General features: G+C 53.0%; 1 protein-coding gene across 23 annotated transcripts in view; it reads right to left on the bottom strand.

The window, feature by feature from the left end:
* FAM193B (family with sequence similarity 193 member B) overlaps positions 1-17,546 on the bottom strand; it is a 31,799-nt gene that overhangs the window by 430 nt on the left and 13,823 nt on the right. For 5 of the 23 annotated variants that reach the window (XM_047729350.1, XM_047729361.1, XM_047729353.1 and 2 more), the window contains 8 exons: positions 17,204-17,446; positions 16,184-16,412; positions 14,586-14,973; positions 11,178-11,379; positions 10,009-10,248; positions 2,929-3,949; positions 2,708-2,783; positions 1,808-1,905 (listed from right to left, as the gene is read on the bottom strand). In XM_047729350.1, the coding sequence (XP_047585306.1) occupies positions 1,809-1,905; positions 2,708-2,783; positions 2,929-3,949; positions 10,009-10,248; positions 11,178-11,379; positions 14,586-14,973; positions 16,184-16,412; positions 17,204-17,446 (2,496 nt within the window). In that variant the 3' untranslated portion in view covers position 1,808. Of the gene's footprint in view, positions 1-111; positions 352-895; positions 1,139-1,807; positions 1,906-2,707; positions 2,784-2,928; positions 3,950-10,008; positions 10,249-11,177; positions 11,380-14,585; positions 14,974-16,183; positions 16,413-16,849; positions 17,110-17,203; positions 17,447-17,546 lie in introns of those variants that run through there. The other 18 variants (XM_047729354.1, XM_047729357.1, XM_047729364.1 and 15 more) reach the window with 15 other exon arrangements.

Below are 17,546 nucleotides of genomic sequence, written 5' to 3'. Positions count from 1 at the left end.
CCTAGCCTCCCTGTACTGGCTCTGGATTTCCATAGGTCCCCTGCGTAGGAGGAGCTGCCTGCTATTTTTTGCTCCCTGGGCTGAAAATATTGAATAGACTTCCTTGATTACCTGCAGCAGAAGATGCAGGTTGAGACCCTACCAGGGGACAGCTCCCCAGTAGCACGTCTATCCCATCCAGGGTGGGGTAAGAGCCCCGACTCTGGCCTTTGCTCTCCTGCTGACGGGCGGAGGAGAGGCAGCATATGCACTCTGACTCCTGCCTCACGTTCCGGGGACATAGCCCAGGCTAGGTCCCGAATCCGTGCTGGCACTGCTTTTTCACACACTCTCCGGGCTCCCGATCCCACTCTGAGGAGGGTGGAAAAGGTCAATGGAGAGCCCTTATGGTGGGGTGGGGCAGGGAGGGAACATCCCCCATCTTGGGAAAGAGATCAACCAAAGAGGGAGTCCCTGAGAGAAGATGGCTGAATGAGGTTTGTTGGCTGACAGGGGCACTGGGCTGTGGGAGGAGGAGTGCCCCTTTTTCTCTGAGAAGAGGCAACAAATGAAAGTGCCTGGGGTCCCCATAACTCCTGGATCCTGTGGAAGTGGACAAAAGGGGCAGGAGGGCACCCTAGCAGAAGCTCCTGAGAGTGTGGTCGTTTCAGTTTGGCAAAAGACCAGGGAGTCCAGCCCCTTTGGAGAGAGGGGTTGATGTGAGTCTAAAGACAGTCCTGTCTCCAGGCAGCCCGAGGTGCCATAGGGAGCCCAGCCTCAAGGGTGGGGAATCCTGACCCAAGAGGAGGACAAGAGACTCGGCTGAGCGTCCAGGAAGTCTGCTGCCCTGGCACTGACAAGAGGAGGAGGAGGACAGGTGAGGACATCCTCCTGGGGTTCCCTGAGTTCAGCTCACCTGCCCCAGTTTCCTGTGCTTTAAAGGCAGTTGTGTGACCAGGCAGAAAAGGCCTGATCCCAGGGACAGAGCACAGGGTTAAGATAGGGCACTGCACAGCCATTAGGCCGCAAACTGGGCACCAAGGCCTGTGGGCCAGTCACTCTTCTCTCCTGCACTATGGTGCTCAGTCCAGTGGCTTCTTAGTCTTCTGTTCTCAGTCCACAGTGTCATCTGATATGTCAGCATTTCACACAAAAGGACCTATGTAGGTGGTTGGGAGAGGAGCCCCGAGCCCAGCTGGGGCTGAGTCTCTTCTTCAGGAGGCAGCTTAGCTATTAATTTCTTCATGGGGCTTGCCCTGGTTGGGGAGAGCGCTTACCAACTCCTCCATGCCTAAATGACCTCACTGAGGCCTTGGTCTATTTCATCCGCCCTCTCCCTGGTCCTCTGGGGCTAGCCCCTTCCTGCATGGCTTTAGCTGGAAAGCACCCTAAATGGCAGCCTACCAGGCTGGGCAAGTGAGATTGAACCCTGAGGCTAACAATGTCAGGAGTGGGGGCAGTCATCTGGGGATTAAGGCTGCCTCGGCTCTTCAGAGGCAGATGGTGAGGGAAGTGGAGGCCTGGTAGCGATAGCCCAGGGATGGCAGTGCAGGAAGGGCCCTTCAGGAACACAGGCAGGAGGGCTCTAAGGAGGGTCTGGCCCAGGAGGGAGCTATGAAAGGACAGAGGCCTAGGCGTGAGGGGCCACAGAAGAAAAGATGGGGCCTGTGTCTTCAGAGCACATAGGCGTCACTGTGTCACTGCAGGGGCCAGGGCTGGCAAGCCACTAGCCCAACTCCGTGTGCTCCTGAGCATGAAATGGTGTGGGGACACAAGGTGACAGAACTTGCAGAGAGAAGTATATGCAACACTTGGGGGTCCTCCATACCTCACTGAGCTGTGCTGGGAGTGGTTTTCTTGAGGCTGAAGTTGGTCCAGTTCACAGCAACTTTCTGACGAGTTTGCTTTGCAGAGTCCAAACAGAACCTGTTAGGTTTGACAGACACCAGGAAAGCACAATCAGAGGATCCCCCTCTCCTTGCTGGACCCCATTTCTAGTCCCACGTGTCTTGGTCACTAAAGGAACCAAGTCAGCTCTGTACGACCCCTCTGGCTCCAGAGTATTGCGGCCTAGCAGGTTACGAGAGCTTTGCTGACCTTCTGGACAGCGTGCCCACGAGCCCACGAACAGTGCATGAAGACAATGACACTGCCTCGGGATACAGGGTAGCCCCTCCTGCGGGTATTTTACTCTGGCTACACTGGGCGGCCTCCTGCTCCCCTCGGTCCTGGGTGTTGCTTTCAGCCTCAAACCTCTGTACCTACTAGCTCTGCTGTCACAAAGGCCCTGCTTGACCTGGCCCATTCATTCTTACTTCTCCGGTCTCAGCCTGGTTCCCATCTCTTCTGGGAGCACTGCCCACCCCTGAATCTCAGCTTGGTCTGCAACCCCACGTCCTTGCTCCTCCAACAGCACTTACAGCTGGACTGTGTGTTTAGGCTCTCTCTCTCCATCTAGACTGCATCTGATTTGCCTCCAGCCCAGAACTCAGCCCAGGCAGAGGAGAGAAAGTGCAAATGAATATACAGAGTGAATAAAACTGGAGAAAGTCCTGGTTCTTGGGGCCTGAAGTGTCTCCTCCTCCCTGTCCCTTATACCTTCCCAGATGCCTTTTCCTGCCGCGTGGCCACCTGGGTTCCAGCAGAAAGACAGGTGGGAGCGAGCCTGGCGAGGCTCTCTCCGAGGGTGTCAGGGCGAGGGTGGGTGAGAAGGCACCCCCACACCTACCTCTTGAAGTACTCCACCTCCCGGTCCGTCTCATCCATCTCCACCCCATCCATGTCCTTGGGCAGGAACACATCGTCTAGGAAGACACAGCCAGGAGGGCTCAGTGCCCACGGCCAGGCCTCCGGGGCCACGCTCTCGGGGCAGCACTGGCCACGCGCGCGGACTCCCCTCCACCCTGCGCCCGGCTGGCGGGTCAACCGCGCCGCGGCCGGCGCACTCACCCAAGGAGGCGGCCGTCTTCTCCTGTCTGTTGCGGCTCCGGCGGCTGCGGCCCTTGCCCTGTGGCAAGCTCTGTGGCCTTGCTGGGCCTGGGGGCGGCACAGACTCCTGCTCCAGAGGCCGTGCTTTGGCCTCACCTGGCCAGTTCCGCCAGGAGCTGCCCTTCTCGGCGGCTTTGGGGCTGCCAGCCCAGCCTGGTCCCGGTTGGCTTCCCCGGCTCCCCTCTCCAGCCTCGGCACAGCTGCCCACTTTGGGAAGCTCCGGGGCCTTGCCTGGCTGCTTGGAGCTGGGGGTCTGGCCCTTGGCGCTGGGAGCCTCTAGGCTGGCTGGGGACCGGGGTGCTGGGCTTGCCTCATTCTTCTTGGCCTGACTGCCCTGTCTCTTGCCCTTCCGAGGCTTCCCACTTGAGGCCACGGGCTCAGGCAGCTCCTGCTTGTAACTGGGAACCTCCTTTGGGCTTGGCTCCTCAGGGCTAGGGTTGCCTGGCTTGGGTGTCTTGACCCAGATCACCCGGGAAAGGTTGGGCACAGCGTTGAGTCTCCTCACTAGCCCATTCTCAGGGATGATACCGGGAGGGGGCCCCCTCACCTCTGTCCATGGTGGGTGAGAGCCTCTCATTTCTGTCCATGGTGGGGCCGGCTCACCTGGAACTCGTAACGTGTGGTTCTGAGAGGACCCCAAAGTCAAAGGGGACAGGTCAAGGTTAATATCAGGCCGTTGCTCTGAGGAGCCATTGAGGTTTGAGGGGGATAGGCTCTGGGGCTCTGGCTCAGCAGCCCCCTCCTTAGAGAATCCATTGCTGTCCATATTGAGCTCACACACACTGAAGCTGGCACGGATAGAGTCCTTGACAGTGTTCTTGATCTCTTGTAGACGGCTGCTCAGGAAGCTGTTGACCCGATCCAGCTCCCGGTCGGGCCACTCCAAGAGCCTCTCTGGGGCAGGCCTTGGCTCCTGGCTTCCAGAAACACTACGATTCACCTGCTTTAGAGCTTCTGCTGCCACGTGGGCCTTTTCCTTTTCCTGCCAATATAAGCAGCAGTTTCAGCTAGGGCCTGGCAGCTGCTAGGCACAGTGTGACACCTGACACATCAGCCTGGGGCCCAGCTTTGCAGCTAACTGGCTGACGCAGGGCCTTGGCCACCCAGGCCTGCTCCCCCACTCTGCAGGAGTGAAGACGAAATGCAATGAGACCTGTGCATGTTCTGGGGATGGAGACAGACCTAGAGGATAGGTTTTTATAGCTTGTTCATCAGAGTCCCAGTGTCAGTCCTAGGGCCTAAAACCACTAGGATTCAAAGGGATAAGAATGCAGCTAATTGCACCTTGCCTGCCAGGTCTGACCTTAAGCAGTTCATTCATTTCCTGAGTCTCAGTGGACTCATCTGCAAAAAGTGGGAAAAAATACTGGGGTGAAGACCAAAGTGGGGATGCAAGAGAGGGAGATGGCTGCTACAGTCATTCTCCAGTTCTGCTGGTATTGGGGCAAAAAAAGCTGGCATTAGGAGAGGCCTTTCAAGAAGTAAGATGGGGTGGTGAGACCACCATGGGAGGTCAGACACTCTGGGTGGCAGGAATGTGTTGTATGGGTGCTATGGAAGAGGGAGAAATTCTGTATAAAAGCCACTTACCACTCAGCTGCCTCAAGTAATCACGGCCAGTCCTAAAGTGTGCCTGATGGCCTCCAATGCACAGCTACATGGGGCCCCACAAGTAAAAGCAGCCCCTCTGCCCAGGTGAGAACTGGGAGGCTGGGCTCTCTCAGTCAGTGTGAACAGACCCGGTTCTGGAGAATGACCGTGAAGTCTGTGGACTCTGAGTCACTCCATTCCTCTACCCAACCTCCACACACCAGCAGACCAAGGAGGCCTTTAGAGGGAGATGAGAGACAGATGTCAAAAGCCTGGGAAGGAGGTGGTGGTGTTGGGCCAGGGGTTGGAGGACTTCCACTATTTCACATATTTCTAGCTGATTTGGGAATGGAGGGGGAGGAACAGGAAAAGGAAACTGGGGAGAGAAAAGAGGGCATGCCACCATCTCAGAGTCAACTTAAAAGAGGGTGACCCTGTGTCCCGGTAGGGCTCTGCGACAGACCAGTACCACCATTGTGGGACCTTGGACAAATCACTTACTCTCTCTGAACCTTACCTTTCCCCTTGGTGTATTTGGAAGAAAAACTGCCTACCTATAGCTCAGTGTTGCCCGGAGGACACCTGAGAGGGCATGTGTCCCCCTTCCCTGAGTGCTGATGAGGCTGTGACTTGGCACTGTGGTGCTCAAGTGGGGAAGCAGCTGGGCCTGCAGCAGTGTTTCTGGCCTTGTGCCATGGAGTTTAAGGCCATGAGCAGAGCTCTGAGGCCACAGGGATGGATGAAGGACTGGAAGGCCCCTCACATCACTCCTCCCCTGTACCAGCACAACTTTTTCTCTTAGGAATGGAGGTTCCATGGAGGACTTCAATTGCAAAAAAGAGTTCTGCTGCTAAACAAAGAAGTCTGAAAATAATTAGTTAGAGGGAGTGACATGGAACCAAGCGTGATTTGGTAGTGAGAGGAGAGCACAGAACACATGCTTTCTGTTAACGTGCCATGAGCTGGATCCTTTCCTCACATTGTCTCGTTTAATCCTTACAACTGCCCTTGTTGCGCCATTTTCCTCAATTTGCAGATGAGGACACCTGACTTTGGCACGAATAAGGAACTGGCCCAAGGTTACATGGCTAGCAAGTGGCAGAGTTGGGACAGCACACCCAGGTGTGATCTGCAGTTCCTAGGTCTTTTAGTCCTGTTTGACGATCACTTCTTGACCAGTGATGATGAGGCCTGGGCTGGGCTCTGGGGGACTCCGCTGTGCATGAGGAGTCTGTTTGCGGACTTGAGTCTGCTGGGGGAGATGGGCGTGTAAACAGGCTGTTTAATTTGGAGTGACAGCGATAAGTGCTACAAGGAAGAAAGGACAAGATGCTCTGGGAACTCAGACTGGGCCATCAGAGGTGCTTCCCAGAGGAGACGGCAGCTCACTGGGCCCTGGAGAGTGACTGGGATCATCCTAGAGTGAAGACTAGCACTTTTTAGGCAGCAGGAACAGCAAGTGACTGGGGAACGGGCATATATGATCTTTAGGGAATGCCAACATTCACAGGGAGAACTGGTGCCCAGGTTTCTTTCAGGAGTGGTCGGGAGTGGTAGGTGGGAAGGCCAGGGAGGAGAGACTGAGAGATGAATCTGGCAAGCTAAGCAGGGGCTGAAGAGCCCTGCAGGTCAGGTTCAAGTCTGCGTTTGACACTGAGGGCAATGTCTGGCCACTGAAGGCTTTTTTAGTAGCAGCGGTAGGGTGGGGAGAACTGGGTGGTTTGACCTATTGGGAGGTCGTGTGGCCAGGACTCAGGGACAGGTGGGGAGATAGGATGAGCCACAAAAAACAGCCACAAATACTGACGACCACTGGGGCCACCGCCGCTTCCCTGACCACGCGTGCTCTCCGTCGAGCCTTTCTGTGCATCACTGTTTCATCCCCGCAACCATCTGAGTTAGGCTCTACTGTTATTCTCATGTTGTGGATGAAGAAACTGAGGCTTAGAGGTGAAGTGATATGCCCAAGGTCATCCAGCAAGTGTGGCAGAGCCAGGTTTCAAACTGAGGTCCAATTCCAAGGCCCGCTGCTCTCGATTACCACGACGCATTCCTCCCAGGATGGCACCCTGGGTTCTGGTTCGGGCAACTTGGTGGCTGGTGGAGCCATCAACTAGACAACAGTGGAGAAGGAAGAGCAGGCCTCCTTGGAGAGAGAGAACAAGCTCAGTTTTGGATGTGCTCAGTCTGAGGACCAGGACATCTGTGAGGAGGTGCCTCGTAGCAGCAGGAGTTGTCAATGTCAAGTGCAGGGAGGACATATGAAGACATAGTGAACCAGGAAAAACACTATCTAGATGGCTTTCTTTGCCAGGGAGAGGGCCTTGAGGGGAGGGTCAGAAGAAAGGAGTCCATGAAGGAGACAAAAGAGAGATGAGAGAAGGTAAGAAATTTGGAGAACACGCATTCCCACTTTCTTCCCTTCCGCCACCTGGCCAAGGACAGGTGAGCCAAAGAGAACATGTTTGAAAAGGATAGCCAATACAATATGCCTATGGACAGAGAAGATGGGTTAAGAGGGTATGATTTAGCAACAAAGATCACAGACCACTGGTGGTTCTGTGGCGGGAAGGGAGGAAAACAGTTTGCAATGAGCTGATAGGAAAAACAGTGAATGCAGACAGCAGTTTTCAAGAAATTTGGCTGGGATGGGAGGAAAGAGATAAGGTGATGGCGAGAGAGAGGCTGTATGCTCAAGGCACAAAAGAGAGAGTAGCGGACACAGTGAAATGCTGATGGGAGCCAGCCTAGGAAAGGCCGGAGCCAGGGCAGGAAGCCGAGCTTAGATTGAGGTGGCGGGAAAGGACTGCATGGCCTTAAGCAGAAAGGGTAACTCTTCTCTCATGACAAGATGGAAAGTCTGCCGGTAGAATGGTAAGATGTTTGAGGGAGTGCCTGTTCACTGGCTTTTTTCCTTGTTGAACCAGGAAATGAGTTCATCTAACAAAAAAGAAAAGAGGGTTGGGTAAAGCCTGGAGATTGGAGAAGAATCTGGAGGTCTGACAAAGGGTCTGTGAATAGAAGTGATGAAGAACAAGTAGACCAGAGGCCTGCTAGGCAATGTGAGGGTGCAGGCAAGAAGGGGACCACACAGCGTGGGTGCCACAGAGAGATATGATCCAGCACTTTCCTAGAGGTGTGGAAGGGAAGAGGCAGGGAGGGGTCAAACCCAGGGCTGTGATTTTTCTGAGTGGGCGTAACAGAAGAGCAACAGGGCAAGGAAATGAGAGTATTGGTAAGACAGCGAGTGAATGATGGTCAGGGGATCTCTATGGCTTGGGAAGAGGAGAAAGGGCAGGTGACAGCCTTCAGTGGATGAAGAGGAGTGGCCAGGAGACTGTAGATGGCAGAGCCAGGGTCAGTTTCAAAGGAGTAGGGGTTAGTACATGAGAGATAGTCACGGTCTGGAAATGGTACAAGGGAGCAGAAAGATACTCAGCTTTTTTGGTCTCCTGAGGTGTGAGAGAATGAGCAGTCTCCACTGGACGGCTCCCAGGAGAAGCTGTGTTTTTGGTGGGCAGCCAGATTGTGGTTAAGTCTGAGAGGTAGAGGAAGAACACTGGAGAGGAGGCTGATGCGTAAGGGATAATGACCATGACTGCCTATCACATGACCTCACAACTGCCTGGTGCCATGTTGCACTATGGCCTCTAGACTGGACCAGGCAGACAGAAGCTGTGCAGCAGGTTTCTGAAAGAGTGCGTGGAGTGTGATAAACGGCAGGTGAGAGACACGTGTGAGTACAGTACTATGGAAGAAGTTACCTGAGGAGATCTGAGCTTGGAAGGAAGTTGCCAGGAGGAAAAAGAGGGGAGAGAAGAGTGTTACTGGCCTTCCAGCAAACGGGTAGGGATGTGTGGGCACACAGATTTATGGAAAGCACACCAGACCCGGGAACTTCAAAGTATGCCTGCTTGCTGGGACCTAACTGGGAACCACTGCCTCAAGAAGCCAGGGAAGGCTGAGAGACTGCTGTTGCCCACCGGGCACTTCTGGTCAGGCAACACTGGATGGGAGAAAGTAAGTGCCAACCATTTTCTGAAGGCAGTGGTGGGACCCCTTGGCTCATTACTTCAGGCTGCAGGGAAAGGGTCCTGGTTTGTCCTTTGGGCTGGAAAAAGATGTAGAACTGCTGCTGCTTTCCAGAGCACTAGGGCTGTTTGACCACCCAGGACCTGGAGCTAGCTGGTTGCCACACCCAACTCTTCAGCTGCTGGGCTCCCAAGTGTGGCGCTGTGCAGACGCAGCTGGGGGCAGGCAGGTGAAGAGGTAACGAGGTGGCAGGGGATGAGCTGCCAAGCCCCGGGGCTCGCCTGGGAGCAGGGCTGCCCAGGAATAGCTTATTGGATTCTCTCCTCAGCCCTCTGAGGAGCTCGCTCAGCCCATGGGCTGGGTCACTCCCACGGCTTCAATTACATCTCCAAGCTGACAACTCCCAGCCCCACACCTCCAGCTCCACTTGGAGGTCTCATGAGAACTTCTGTGTCAAAGTGCCCCAACTGAATTCCCTGTCTTCTGCCAATCCTGTCCTTGCTCAGTGAAGGGCACGCCATCCTGCCAGTCACCCAGGCAAACTACCTGGAAGACATCTCTGACTTCATCTCTCTTCCATAATCAGATCACCAAAGTGAGTCATGTCTGCTTCCCTTGCTCCAGACCCACCATCAATCAGCTTTCCCTGGGCCTCAGCATCCCTTCTGGGAGTGTCATGCCTCTAGGCCACCTTCCACAATGCCACACGGTCATGGTGGCAAACAGATCTGATCAAGCGCATCCTCTGATAAAAGCCCTGCAGGGACGCCCCCTCAGCGACAGGACCAAGTCAGAACTCTTCAGCGGGACCTATGAGGCCCTTTCTCACCTCTACTAACTGTCCTGCCTCTCCTCTATTTGAGCTTGGACTACCCCCAACTGCTGTGAATGTTCTATGCCTGCTACCAGAAATGACTGTCCTGATGAAACAGAACTCACTCCCCGAAACTCAGCTCTCAAGCCAGTCTCTTGGTAAGCCATTTCCAGCGTGCCCAAGCAGGATGGGGGGCTTCCCTCATCCCTGGGCTTGTCACATGAAAACATGCTTGTCCAGTTTTGTGTCAGTCTCTCCACTGGACTGAGCTTCTCCAGGGTGAGAACTGCGTCATGCTTTGGCTCCCAGTATTTGCAGAAGTGTTTGCTGAATGAATAAATGACTGACTGACTGAAGCAAGTCCTGTGCTTTGAGGAATCCAGCAAGCAGCTTCTGAGGCCAGGACTCATCTTTCCTCCAATCACTGGCCCCAGGCTCCCTGACCCTGATGCCTCCCAAACGCATTCAGACCTTCCCAGAGCAGTGAGCTGTGCCGAAGCTTCTGGCAGCCAGCATCACTCATGCCCCACAAGTCCTGGGGGGTTGGGGCGAGGGATTCCTCAGGGAGGAGAGGCAGTAGAACTAGGCTCCCCCCCCACACCCACCTTCTTTTTCAGCTTGTGCCGGGCCCGCTTGGCGGCCCTGGCGCTGTTGGGGGCTTTGGGCTCCGTGCTGTTGATGAATTCCAGCAGCTCATCCACATCTCGGTGGTCCACGGCGGGCTCCCCAGGGATCCCGCCCAGGGCGCCCCCCTTCACGGGCAGCTCCTCTTTCCGCCTGGTCAGCCTCGAGCGGAGCTTCTCTCGGATCTCTGTATAATTCCGACTCGTCGGGGCAGCGGGTGGCTGGGGGAGGGGGAGGTGCTGACGTTACACCCTGGGCCTGGGAAGCCCGGAGCACTCCCACCCGCTGGCACCGAACATGTGGCGAGAAGCGAGACAACTGTTCTTTCTACTATAGCCGCAAAGGCCAAGTGGCTTCAGCCTCCGCCAGGCCCACAGCTGAGGCGGCGGTGGGCAGAGGGAGTGGGAGGTACGTAACGGCATTGTGAGCACACTGACTTGGGAGCCAGGAAAGCAGGTTTGAGCCCGGGCTTTGTCACTTGGAAGCTGTATGACCTTGGGCAGGTCACTGAGTCTTTGTGTGCCTCGATTTTGTCATCTCTAAAATGAGAATAATTACTTTTAGTTTAAAGGTGACTAACAATGTAATGACTTTCATTTCTTCCGTCCTCAACTGCTCTACCCTACCCGGCGGCCCTTTCCTCTTCACTTTAGGAGACTTCTGAGCTGCTTTCGCCCTCTGTCCAGAAACAGCATGTACTCTGCCCTGAGCCTCCTGCCTGGTGCCATCTGGGCTCACGGCCTGTCCCTCGCTGGCTCTCACACTTGGGGGACGGAGAGCCTTTGCTTCCATTCTGCCTTCATCACGCACAAGCGTTCGCTTCTCTGTGATTACACACGTATGCATGCTCATCAGAATCATAGCTTTCTCTCTGCCACTTCCTTTCCTTTTGCCTAAGGAAAAAAAGTCAATCTTAAGAGAAACCATGAAAAAAGCAAAGGTAGCAAGGTGTTTAAAAATCCCTACCTCACCAATGTGCTGTAAGGATCAAGTGAGCGGACACAGGCTGCGAGGACTCAGAGGGTCCCAGTGAGGTTATTATCCCTGTGAGCAGGGGTGGGGGGGGTGGGGGGTGTCTCTGGGGAGAGCAGCTCCTTCGGCTCACCTTGATTGGCCCCCAGCCCTCTCTGGCCTGGGCAGGCTCACTCACCGCATTGTGGCCGAAGAACTCACAGTAGCAGCAGTCACAGAACTTTCCATCTCTCTGGTGAGTGGAGGATGAGGTGCAGGAGCTGCGCTCTGAGCTGCTGTCCTCCTCCTCGCCCAGGCCCTCATCTGCTTCGCAGGGCTGGGGCAGCTGGCAGGCCAGACCGCTGTGTGTAAACTTGTGTCCCTTGCACCCAGGGTCCCTGCTGATGGGGGAGAAAGACAAGCCCACAGGTGAGGGAGGGCAGGGAAGGAGCAGGCCGCAGGAGGAGCCTGGGGAAGCATCCCCACCACCGCTGTTCCGAATACCCTTCGTCTGCCCCATCCCACAAAGGCCAAGGCAGTCAGGTCATATCAGTGTCTCTCACAATAACAAAGCCAACACCCTCACTGTCTCTCAGGTCCTGTGCCTGCACCCACTGTGTGGCCCTCTCGGAGGGTCACACAGTGGGTGTGGATACCTCTCTATGCTACTGTATATCACACTTTACTCTGATGGTCTGTTTGCCCACCTGTCTCTCAGAGCAGACTGCATTCTTTAAGGGCAGGAACTATGCCACTTCTATATTTGGGTCCCAGTGCGCAGCATAACAACACTGTACACAGCACGTGCTCAGTAAGTAGGTATCCAAACAGATTAGTGGGCCAATGGCTATCCTGGAGCATCCGAAGGAGGCTGACAAGGTCGATTTTATCCTCTAAGGTTCTTCGATTGAGTCTGCCCCAGTGGGCAGAGCTGCCTTCATGTGGGGCCTTATAGTTAGGAAAGGAAATGTCCCATGTGGCCCAGACTCTAAGAGTGATTTTGTTGTTTGGGTCTGGTACTCTAATTAGCATTATTATTTCTAAGCGTCTCCCCAGTCCTCCAAAATAGATGTTGCTACCCCCATCCTGCAGTGGAAGTAACTTAAGAGTCCGAGTGCTTAACTGTTTTGCTCAAAGAGTGGCTAGGACTCAGCCTGTGCCTTGCAAAGCTCATGCTCTCCCATTGTACTGCTTTGCCTCTGGACTTTAGGATGCACTGGGGGAATCAAGTACTACAGCCCATTTTTTCAGGGTAAGAAAAGACTTGGGCCCACCAAGTCCCATAATTGGAGCTAGAAGAGCAAAAGCCCTGGGTTAGAAGCTGGAGTGCCCTGGGGCTGGAGACAAGGGGTGGGAGCTAGGAGAAATGGCAGGGTGAGGAGCAGTGAGGAGGCTTGGCTCTCAGGGCAGTCTATTGAGCAAGAAGTAGAAAACGAGGGGCAGGAACCATTATCAGTAGTACTCAGAGAAGCTGAATCCAAACTAACCATTTCTCATCCACATTAGCAAAATCAAAGCACCCAGTGCTGCTGCAAATATGAAGAAACTAGCACCCCAAGATTGGTGGTTACATCAATTTGGAGAGCCCTTTGGAAAGCAATTTTTCAATGTGTATTAAGAATCCTCAAAAAAGACATTTTGACATCCTTTAAACTGAGAACTTCTTTCTTTCTGAGGGACCTATTCCAAGGAGAAAAAAAACCCAAAAGAGGAAAAAGTTTTAAGCAAAGCCATCTTTAGAGAGATTATTTACAATGTTAAAATACTGGTGACTTAAATCATCAGCAACTGGAAAACAGTGAAGTATACTATGGAGAATATTCTCCAGCCTTTAGCTGAGGCCAAGAAGACCACATAGGAACCAAACAAGGAAAGCTGAGTGAAGCAGGACAACAAAAAGCTGCACACTTTATAGACACCACCACCGTGTGGGAAAGACCTGTATGGAAAACTGCCAGCACTGGTGGTACTGGGGTGGTGGGATTTTAGAATAAGAAAATATAAATGCGTACTAAACACAGATCTGATTTATAATACAAAAATACACACTATCTTCTCCAAAGAATTTTATCTTCCACATCTACATTACTATAAACTTCCTCAGTACTCAGAGTTACTTCAGGGAATCCTTAAACCTGTACTTCTGAACTCAAATACAGATTTGGGTGCAAGGATGTTTATTACAGCCTTGTTTTTAGTGGCTAAAAACTAGAAATGCCCGGGGGTGCCTGGGTGGCTCAGTGGTTAAGCGTCTGCCTTTGGCTCAGGTCATGATCCCCAGGGTCCTGGGATTGAGCCCTGTGTCGTGTCGGGGCACCCTTGCTCAGTGGGGAGCCTCCTTCTTCTGCCTGCCACTCTGCATCCTTGTGCTCACGCTCTCTGTCAAATGAATAAATAAAATCTTAAATACAAAAACCAGAATGCCCCAATGTCCAGAAATAGGGGAATGATAAATTATGCTAGAGGTATACAGTAAGACAATTTGTGGTCACTTGAAAGTTTTTTTGAAGAATCTTAACTGCGGAAATGATCTATAATGTTAAAAAAGAACTACACAACAATGTATAAACATGGAACAGAGACATCAGAAGAAAAATATATTGCAGTATTGGAAATTGGGGCACCTGGGTGGCCCAGTGGGTTGGGGCTTCTGCCTTCGGTTTGGGTCATGATCTCAGGGTCCTGGGATCGACACCCGAATCAGGCTCTCTGCTCAGCAGGGAGCCTGCTTCCCTCTCACTCTCTGCCTGTCTCTGCCTGCTTGTGATCTCTCTCTTCTGTCAAATAAATAAATAAACTCTTAAAAAAAGGAAAAAAAAGTTGATCATTAGCGGCACATGGGTGGCGCTCAGTCAGTTAGGTGTCCAACTCTTGATTTCAGCTCAGGTCATGAGCTCAGGGTTATGAAATTGAGCCCTGTATTGGGCTCTGAGCTCACCGGGGAGTTTGCCTATGGATTCTCTTTCTTTCCCTCTGCCCCTCACCCTGCTCGTGCACATGTGCTCTCTCTCTCAAAATAAATAAATAAACCTTAAAAAAAAATTTGGGGGCGCCTGGGTGGCTCAGTGGGTTAAGCCTCTGCCTTCGGCTCAGGTCATGATCTCAGGGTCCTGGGATCGAGTCCTACATCGGGCTCTCTGCTCGGCAGGGAGCCTGCTTCCTCCTCTCTCTCTCTGCCTGCCTCTCTGCCTACTTAATAAATAAGTAAATAAAATAAATAAAAATCTTTAAAAAAAAGTTTATTGTTAGGTTGTGAGGAAATTTTTTCTTCATTAGACATCTCTGAATTTTTCCAAGTTTTTATTTTTTAAAAGATTTTATTTATTATTTGACAGAGAGAGACACAGCAAGAGAGGGAACACAAGCAGGGGGAGTATATAAATATAAATATTGCCATCCAAGCACCCCTCTAAGTTTTTAAAAAAACAATAAACACCTACTTCTGCTTGTAAAAACTATACAAAAGACATAGAGTCTACCCTTTATTTTCTAAGATTTACTTCTCTATCCTAGAGACAGCATGAGCCGGGGAGGGGGGTAGCTTTGTAAAGTTTCTCAACTCAAGGCTGAAACTGGCAGAGAGTGCGCCTTTGTGCCACTCACTTACCTGTGAGTGCTAGGGAGCTGCTGAGAGCTGGGAGGTGGGAGGAGAGGCCCGCTGCAGTGCCCGCTGCAGTGCCCACTACAGGGGTGGCTGCACCCCGAGAATGGTGGAGGCATCTTCAGGAGCGGCATGCTGGTGGAGGGCAGGTGTGGGGTCTGACATGCCCCTGGGGTGTGGGGGGCGGCAGCAGCGGCAACAGGGCATTCTGAAGCCTGGGCAGGGAAAGGTGCTGCTGGGGTAGCAGGCAGCAGGTGTGGGTGGGGTGGTGAGCCGAAGGATCCGGGGTGAGATGGGATCAGCGATGCTGGCTGGGGGTGGTGGCCGGTGGGGCTGTTAGGTGGAGCAGTGAGGTCTGAGTGCCGGTGGTGCTCCGAGATAGAGAAAACCTCACCTGTGGATGGATGGGGAAGAAGGAGGTCAGAGAGAGAGCCAAGACCCTGGAAAGGAAAGCCCAAGGGCTCACTGTCACAACATCCTGCTTACCATGACCAGAGGGTACCTGTCTGGGGACAGCCTCTCAGCACAGTGGACCATGTGAACTTTTGGAAAGTCTAGCAGTATCTTGGGCTGGAGAGTTTTCCCTGCAGGGAGCAACTTGGTTGGACAGGCTTGAGGAGCCCAGATCTGAGAGAAGGACCCAGGAATGCCCGCACCATGGAAGGCCACAATACCTCTGCTGTGAAACAAGTAGGGGATATGTGTCCTGTCTCTTGGAGTCTCTCTAGGTCTTGTTTGCTTGTAAGCATTCCTTGGGCCCAGAAAAGGGTCTACAAAAGCCAGTGGAGCTCTGCCTCTGGGCCATGAGGACTGAGGCAGCCAGGGTATGCCAGACTCCGGGGTGGCCCAGTATCAGAGAAGTACGAAAAGGCTTTGCTGAGTCTTCTCTGGCTTATGGATCAAAATAAATGGAATTCTACTCAACTCCCACAATTCTGGGAGTAGCACCCCTTTGGAGAACTCAGGCCCTCCATTTTGTTATTCTTCTTCTTCTGTATTTTAATTCCAATATAGTTAACATGGAGTGTTACACTCATCTCAAGCCCTCAATTTAGAAATAGACACTAATGAATATTTACATAGTACCTCAATAACCCAAGAATTTTTCTTTGGGTATCTAAAGGTTAACTCAGAGTGTAAAGAAAGCTTATATAAACGTGACCTTGGCTAGTAATTCTGGCAGTCTGCACCAGCAACTTCTCGTGCTTTTACACGTGTCCCTTAGGTGGAGAAAAGGAGGTCTAGGAAGACAAAGCACCTGGGTCCTCTGTGCTGCTGCAGGGGACAGGTGTTAGGTGGCTGACGTCCAAACTCCCTAAAGGACACTCCCAGACTCCACTTTCTGTTCAGCTAGTGTTTACCACGTCCTCTCCTGAATCTGAAGGGAAAGCTGTCAGAGCCAATGACAATATTTTTCAACTTCAGAGTTCTGGGGAAAGGAGTGTCATGGTGACAGCCAAGGGCTAGGTACCCCCTGCTTCCAGCAGAACAGATCCTTTTTTACTTATTTTAATAACTGACCTGGTTTGTCTAACGAAGTGGTTAGAAAAACATAGCTCTCTACATTTATGTGGCCTGGCTCTCTCCCGAGCTCAGAGACTCACCAGGGATGGTGGAAGGACTCCCGAGTGAGCTACCCGGCACGGCCCCACTGGAGTGCGGAGAGTTCCAGAGGCCCGAGAGCTTATGTGCTGACAGGAAGGAGCTGGGATCCCAGTCCCCTGAGTTCCCATGGCAGGAGGAGGAGGACGAGGACGATGAAGAGGAGGACGAAGAGGAATGAGAGTCACCCCCACAAGACTGTGATTTGCAGGATGTGTGTGACAAGGAGATCTGGAGAAGGGGGAAGAAAAAGGCTCATGATAAAACAGCAAACATCAGAGCCAACCCTCTGCTGCCTTAACTTACTCAGGAGCACCTCCTCCTCCAAGCCCTGTGCCATGGCCAAAGTACAATTCCCACAACACCAGGTGCAAGGGCAAGGCTCCCAGTAAAGTGAAGTGTGTGGATAGTGCTGAGACAGACTACGGTAGAGATACAGACTGCCTGTCAACTGTGGGCCTTTAGGGAGTCCTGAGAGCTGCCAAGGAGAGGAAGGGTCTTTAAGTCCAAAGTCGTAAGCTGACACGATCCTGGGGTAAGAGAGGGACTGCAGGGGAAGGAGAAACAAGGAAATTCTGACTGCTGTGATTCAGGAGATGCCACTTAGATGGCTCCTGGGCATCTCGGAGGCTTTCTAACTGAGGCACACAGTGGACCCTCAAACCAACCTTTGCCATCCTTGTCATACTGGTGGGCTTTCAAGCTGTCAGAGGGCTGAAGGCAGCATGGTGACACAGAAGGGGCAGAATCTCCATTGACAGTACCTACAAGCAGGCCCTCACACCACAAAAGCTCCCTCAGGGCCAAGGGGGCTGCCTGCAGCCTCTCCGTTCTTGCCCCGACTGTGAACCCAAGCTGCTACTGCTGTCTGGAAACGGCCCAGCAGCCCCTCAGGGCCTGGGTGCAGGGGCTGCTGGAGGAGAGCCACCTGAGAGGGCAGAGAAGGAATAGCTCAACAGCCTGATCTCTCTGGGCAGGGTGCCCTCCTGCATTCAGAGACCCCCTTCTCAACCGTTACCTACCGCCACTGCATGCTCTCGACCTGTCTGCCTTTCATCTTCCTCCATGCTCTTTCGGCAACTCTGGCAGACCCACAGAGGCATCTCGCCTAGGAGATTCTTGACAAGCTTTGGCATGAAGTCAGGGGGCAGCTTCTCACCCTGCAACACCAGTCCGTTTTGGGAAGGGCCTTCTTCCCAGCCTTTGCGTTCCCGATGACATAGCAGGCAGCAAGTCTGCACAGACTGGGTGGAGGTGGGGGGAACCTGTCCAACAGACAGAAACAGGGTTTCCCAGGAGGGGAAAGGCTCTGCTTAGAAATAATATTAACCATACTAATAACTTCACTTATTACGTGCCAGGCAC

The sequence above is a fragment of the Lutra lutra genome, chromosome 5 (assembly GCF_902655055.1).
Source record: "Lutra lutra chromosome 5, mLutLut1.2, whole genome shotgun sequence".
In the NCBI taxonomy this organism is placed as follows: domain Eukaryota; kingdom Metazoa; phylum Chordata; class Mammalia; order Carnivora; family Mustelidae; genus Lutra; species Lutra lutra.
The sequence above is the reverse complement of the archived record's forward strand: the minus strand, read 5'-3'. Positions and strand labels throughout refer to the sequence as shown.